General features: G+C 27.7%; 1 protein-coding gene across 1 annotated transcript; it reads right to left on the bottom strand.

Annotated features, from left to right (window-relative positions):
- Window positions 1–684: 684 nt before the first annotated feature.
- On the bottom strand, window positions 685–2,277 carry LOC107012413 (inorganic pyrophosphatase 1-like). Its single transcript, XM_015212255.2, has 4 exons — window positions 2,059–2,277; window positions 1,854–1,975; window positions 1,556–1,763; window positions 685–1,222 (listed from the first exon to the last, which is right to left on the bottom strand). The coding sequence occupies exons 1-4, from the start codon at window positions 2,194–2,196 to the stop codon at window positions 866–868; spliced, it is 825 nt and encodes a 274-aa protein (XP_015067741.1). The 5' UTR covers window positions 2,197–2,277; the 3' UTR covers window positions 685–865.
- Window positions 2,278–7,361: the final 5,084 nt, after the last annotated feature.

Genomic DNA, 7,361 nt, shown 5'->3' with positions numbered 1-7,361 from the left:
TTGCTTTTTCGATCCGAAGTGAATTTGATCTAGGGAATGAGCATTGCCTCACCTTGCAGCAGGAAAAATTTTTAAGAGGTGAAAAGATTTCACTAATAACGCATTATTTAATATGTACGAAATATTTTTTCATGTTTGCTTTGTTAAAAAATTTTTAAGGACATATTCAATAAAAAATAAGTTCACTTTACGAATTTGTTATTATGCAACTAAATCCTTCTCCACAAACTTTTTCCGTCGCTGAATGCACGAAATAATCTATTCTCCTTTATACGTTGACATTACACATTAATTATTTGTTTCCAACATTCATCACTTCCGCCCCCATTTAGGCAAGAGTAACAAGAGAGCTAACCATAAGTAAGTACTATTATTTAACAAGGTTGAAAATCTAAATGAAAAAAAATCTTTATCTCTAAGTTTATTAATCAAATGACTTTAAATAGTTATATATATTAATACAACTCTAATCATAATTAAGAAACTAAATATTTTATTGAATCAATTATTCTAAGAACTATGTAACAATAACAAGATACAACATTCAATGAAATTCCCTTGTAGATCATATTGTTCATGTTGATAGATTATGACATAAATGTTTTTCCTTTATCAGTTCAACTATTTTTTCTTCAACAAACTTGGAATGCAAGGTAAATAGAAATATAAAATTAATCAACATGATTCAAAATTCCAATATTATTAAAAAAAAAAAAGTGAGGGAAAAGATAACAGCGTTACACCCCCAACAATATTCAGAGCCCGAATCAAAGGCTCAAAACCAGGGCTATTTCAAATAAAACCATAAAATACAAGTAATTAAAACCAACTCTTAATTAGTTGTCACAGTTTAACTTTTGCTTAATCAGTAAGGCACAGGGAGAGCTTTTGTCATGGCTTCATGAACTGCATTGATCGGAATCGTCTGGAACTTGCAATCAACGGATAAAAATTGATTATCTTCCATGGAAATCGTTTTGATTATCTGAAGCAGAATGTGTTCCTGCTCTTCTCCATCACTCCACCCGTGGATCTCTGCTTTCACAAGATCGCGATTTTCATTTATTAATTTCCAAACAGGGAAATCTTTCCTTGGCATAACGAAATCTTGCTCTTTCAGCTTCAAGCTTGGACAATAATCTCCTGCTCCGTCACCAAGATAAATCATTCTTTTCTTCCCTTCCTTAGCCAATGAAGCTTGTATTTTTTCTATTACTAGGCCCTGTTAAGTGTTAAACACAAACAAAATTGTACAATAGAATATTAAATTTGATTCGAAGAACGTAACTACTCAATTTTTTTTAAAAATACTGTGGGGACATATATTATGGAAAACGTGAAGCTGAGGTCGGGTACAAAACGTGAACACATAATAAAATCAGCATATTCCAATAATCCTAAGTTCTTCCCCATTCCAACTTTACGTGACTCTTTGAATTTCGAGAGTACTTCTTATCTAGTTTCCAAATAAATTTATATGCCAAAATTGACGAACAAAATTAGAAAAATTTGTCTGTTACATAAATTGAAACAGAAGAGGTATCTCGTGTTTTACCTTGCACATGTTGGGAGGGCAAGTATTGGAGCTGCAGCCATGAGAGGAGGTGTGAAAATCATGGTGAGGACGGATTCTAAGTCTCCCTTCTTCATCAACGTAGCCTGGATTTGTGTGGATCTCCGTGAAGCAATCACTTATTCCCAGATGATTCAAAATCGTCTCGATGTAGAAGAGATTTGCATCGCTTACAATCCTCAAATCACACCTGAAACAACAATGCACATTTAATTTAAGTAAATTAAATCCAATTTTACAAAACTTTTAAAAAATATAAAATTAATGTATAGATACGTACCCTAAAGCATGAGCAGCTTTAATGGCGGGAACAACCCGAGGAATTACAGGTGCCCGTTTCAGTACTTCTTCAATGTCCTTAATAGTTTTGCCTTGTTCATGAAGTTCTTTCATCATCCTGTCCTGTAAATTGTTGAACAGAGAACAGTTAAATCAAGCGATTTAATTAAACATAATAGAATTTTAGAATTAAGGCGAAAATTTACCATAACAGAGTTCCAAGGCATGGTAGGCAGAAGCTGATTGAACAAATCAGTAGCACCCAATTCATCCACCACCCAATTATCGCTGTCCAGATCGATAATCGTCTTGTCAAAATCGAAAACCACAACAATTCCAGCCATTTTTTTCCGATCGAATCGAATACAAAAATTCTCTCTGAACAAAAAATATTGTATGAGTTTGAAGTAATGAGAACTTAGAGAAGAAGAGGCCCCTTTATATAGTGGAAGATTGTGTTAATTAAAAAAAAGGCAAGGAATATTAGCCGTTTGATTAACTACATATTAATTACTAATTTTGATTAACGTGGTGGATTAAGGAAAAATTTAGAGCGGGAATATGAGAGAATATTCGACTTCAAATGCATTTTTACAACTTTATTTAGATGGGAATATTCCGATTTTGGGTTCCAATTGTGATTCTCGGCGGGCTAACCTTTAAGGCTAAATCGGTAATTTGGCAATTTGTTTTTTTTCCATGTTGTAACGGATTATATGCTTTAGATTTTGTTTCCAAACAACAATTACTAATCTTTTGTTTATTTCTTATTTCATTAATTGATAGATATTTAGTGAATTTAAGGGGTCAATGGTTTGATTTGACTAATTATTTTTATTATATATTATGTATAAATAATTATTTTTATTTAAATTTATGTTATAATGATGTGTATATGAATATTTTTTTTGTATTTTTGTCAAATTTTTATATATAATTTATGACATCATTTCACAAAGATTTGAAAAATCTATGCTACAAACATATTTTGACTGCAATTTAAAAGAACTGAATAGATTTTTAAAAATGATTTTTTTTAAAAAAAATGGAGTAAATGACCAAGAGATTTTATCTCCTCCCAATTTTTATATTTTTATTTGTTTTAAGAGAAATTACGTAATTAAACTATTCAAGATGATATAATTTTTTTAAAAAAAAAATTATTAAAAAAATTATTTCTTGACATTCGGATGTATCAACGCTTCTATCAGATATATTACAACTTTATTTATGTACAATTTATCTGGTACAAATGTTATTATTAATACATAATGTCAGCTATTTCAAACCTAAATTAGGATGAATCTGATTTATAATTATGTATCTGATGCATAACTTATGCTTCGCTTGCTATATATTGGTGAAGGACTAATATATCGACGAGTTCGCAGAAAATTGAAATTATTGTAATTTGAAAAACTTTTAAAATAAAATGTACATTGTACTTAGCACCTAAATTATTTAAGTTTCTGTACTTTATATTTAATTAGATTATAGTTATTAGTAATTTGTGTAATTGAAAATATGGACGTGATTATACAATTCCTCTTCTAATGACAAACTCACAAGAATTATGGAATAAGTTCCTCCTACAAATTATTATTCTTGATTACAATATTTAGGAGCACATATGCTTGCTTCTAGATATTCTAGCATAATTCTATTTTTATTTTGCTCACGTTATATTCATGAATCCATTAGAAATATATAGTACGCAACAGTCCCAATAATGTATCATTTAGAATTTTAGTTATAGGGGATCAGGACAAGTGGAACACTTTAATGTGGTGTATGGTCGGCTATTTAGATTAATTTTATATGATATTTGTTATTTTTCATCAGCAAAGATATGTATAACTTTATTGATCACATAATTATCAAATTTTGAAAAGATAAAGGGATAAAATCACTTAGCTAGGGTGTAATATTTGGCAAGGAACTTCCAAGCCCGAGGCTTTTAGTACCGATATGAGTAGTGTTCGTATCTGAATATGTTAATTTTTGTGATATTTTTTAAAATTTCTGAATAACACGTAACGTGAAGAAATAGTTTCTTTTTTTAAAAAAAAACTTATGTTATAAAGAAAACAAGTTCTATAAACGAGATTACACATTAAATATCTATTCTCCGACCTCTAATGCCTCTACCCCCATCCATCTCCATAACTAAATATTAGGAAAAATGAAAGATATTTTCTATTTTAATCAAACACGTCTTTAATTAAGACTCACCTATTTTTGCATTGAGTGAATTGTTTATTTGAGAGATGATCAAAAGATGGTGGATAACTTTATTTTTCCTCTGTTCAAGTATGGATATGACATAATGGCAATTTTTTTAACACGATTAGCGTAATTTACTAAACGCATTTTATTGCAAAATTTACAAGCAATAGCCAACAGCTTGAAATATGAACTATCGACCTTCTGCTAAACAAGCAATGTCCTTTGCAACCTTTTTTTTTAATTGTACTCTCTCCGTCCATAATTAATTTTCATGGCTTCTTTTTATGGAATCAGATTATAAGAACTTTGACCAATATTCATATTTGATATGCAAAAATTACAATTTTATAGTACTTCTCGTATAGTTTATGAATATCTATTTTTTTTAAAAAAAATATCGAATTAACGTATTCTAATTTAACTTTAAAAAATTAGTCGAACTGACTTTCGAAAAGTGTAACATGACATTGGATAGAGGGAGTAATAGTTTATCTCATATTTTGTGGAAGAATAGAATGTTTTATGTGACTGCATGGTTGTTTAAATTAATGAGCATTATTAAAACACAGGTAAATAAGTGTTTGAAAAATAAAACAATTAGCTATTTTTTAGGATTTTAATATAATTTTATTAGAATTTACTTGAATTTAGAAATTAGTTCTTTTTTATTTGAATTTTATTGATAAGTTAGAAGTATATTTATTTATTTGTTAGTTAGAAATTATATCAATTAATATACGTCTCTGAATTATTAATAAAATGATTTTCTTTGACAATAGTGCAGAATATTTTTCTCTCAAAGTTTTTCAGTTATTTTTTTTATTTCTTTTTAAAAAAACCAATAAGACTAAAATAAATATTTTTCAACAGGAAATTAAAGGTACCTTTTTTAAAACTAACACGTCTACACACTACATTACATTGTTTCTACGCGACAAAATAAAGGGAGGAACTTTTGTTTTCTTTCCTTTTCCGAAATATCGATGGTGAAACTTTATAATCTTTCATTTATTATAAAGTATCAATTATCAGTATATGATGTTACTGTGCCGATTAATTCATATTAATATCATTTAAGGCTTTTTAAATACAAAAGAAATTATTTCTTATGAGAAATTTCTTTAAAAAATCAATCCTTATTAAATATATCTCATCCTATTAAAAATTAAATTTTATGATTTCTGCTTAAAAATTATACTATTTAGTGGTGGTTGATTTAGCTAAACTTAGAGCTTCTTAGTCATTGACAATCCAACATACAATAAAGTTTATATATATTGTTGTTCCCTCACACTTGACACAAATTAGGTTTCTATTTGAAAGAAAAAAGAAGATTTAACTCCACCAAAAAATTTCTTGGTTTGGGTAAAATACAAGTTAAAATCAAATCTGACTAATTCAAATGTTTTGTTATAAATAACATTCCTTTCTTTTTGTTAATATACAAAGATAAAATAAAGAAAATAGTACTAGTATGCTGATTTTGACACCCATAATAACAACCTAACCAATTATAAAAAGCTAAAGAAGCACATTCCAAGAATTGTACGTATCAAAATTGCTTTTTAAACACTACTTTCTTATTAAAGATTTGAACATTATTAAAAAAATAAATTAAAAGGAAACTATTTAAAGTCGATAGCGTAAGACAACTTTTTGTTGGCCTGTAATTCCCATCTTTAATTGGTGCTAAATTTGCGCATCATGATACAGTGGGATCTGATTATAGAATGATATTTTTTATTTTGGTGTTCTTCGTATTCATATTAGAGTTCAATTTAATTTAAATTTGCGTATTGCATATATTATTTTATGCAGTCTCACTTTTAATATGATCTTTTTTTCCATTTTCATGAGCTCAAATTTCAAATATTTAATTAAGAATAAATCTATTTTAACTAACCATTCCACTACAGCTCGTGTTAATATCATGAGATAATATTTTACTCAAAGCTGTCGATAAGGCCTCCAATTAGATGGCGTTATAATCTAGTACTAATAATTACAGAGTATAAAATGTACAACAAACTAATTTAAAGATATTTAAAAAGGTCTAGTTACGGTTAATTAAAACATTATCCTTTGATAAAAAGTATATAAGTAACGAAAATAATAATATAATCGATATAATCTTAAAAATGAAATTTTAAAAAATTAGAATAATATACGTAGATTTTATCTCTATTTTTATGAGAATTCATACTCTATTTTCGATAAACCCTTAATACAAAAAGAAAGTATCGGACGATATAGGATTGTGAAACAAGAGGAAATAAAATAGAAAAATATGACACAATCTCTAATCATATGGAGAAACACATATATAAGTAACAACAATAACGTATACAAATAGGGTTAGAGGATGGTTGGAGATGTACATAGATTTTACCACTATTTTTACGAAGTAGAAAATTTATTTTCAATAGATCCTCGACTCAAAAGAAAATATCCGCTCCAGGATTATAAAAAAAACAACAAAATAGGAAGACGCAAAATATCTCTATAACTATATTGGAATAAGTCTAATTCCTTAATTTTGACATAGTAAAAATATTAAATGTGTGTAATATATGAAATAATAATGTGAAGTTCTTGTTTAATAAAAGAGAATATATCCAAATTTGTAGTTCCATAAATGCTATAAGAGGAACAACAAGGAAAAACATAAAACGCGCTCCTCGGAGCGATTTATCAACAAATGTGAATTTTTTTTATGACGCATATAATTTAATTTATTTTTAGAAATTATATTTTAATTTACTGATAACTACTTCGTTTTAATATACTGAATTATATTTAATAGAAACAACATTTTTTTTTTTTATAAGAAAGAAGAGTTGGTTCCAGCAGGAAAAAAAGATTATTCAAATTAACACATTATAAATTGGGATTGTGCGTGGTTGCGTACGCAACACAAATTAATATAAATTTTTTGGCTGCTTATGACAATGATTAAATCTTTTGACCAGAAAAAGGTTTGAAGATTAGGTGTGACTCAATTCAACATCATCAAAAGTTTTTCCTTCTAGTTAAGCCTAAGGGTGCATTACCTTTTTCGATTTGATATTGTACTATTAGGATTGAAATTTTTTATTTTTAATTTTGAAGAAATTCAATTTAAATTATAATAAATTTAATTTGATTTGGAAGAAGTGTAATCCAATTTGAATAAAAATAAATTTGATTTTTTTTATTTGTTTTTTTTTCGATAATGTTATTTGATTATGTCAATAATTAGAAACATAAATCAAAGTTATAGAGAGAGAGGGGGGGGAGAAGCGGG

This window comes from Solanum pennellii, chromosome 3 (assembly GCF_001406875.1).
Source record: "Solanum pennellii chromosome 3, SPENNV200".
NCBI classification, from domain to species: domain Eukaryota; kingdom Viridiplantae; phylum Streptophyta; class Magnoliopsida; order Solanales; family Solanaceae; genus Solanum; species Solanum pennellii.
The sequence above is the reverse complement of the archived record's forward strand: the minus strand, read 5'-3'. Positions and strand labels throughout refer to the sequence as shown.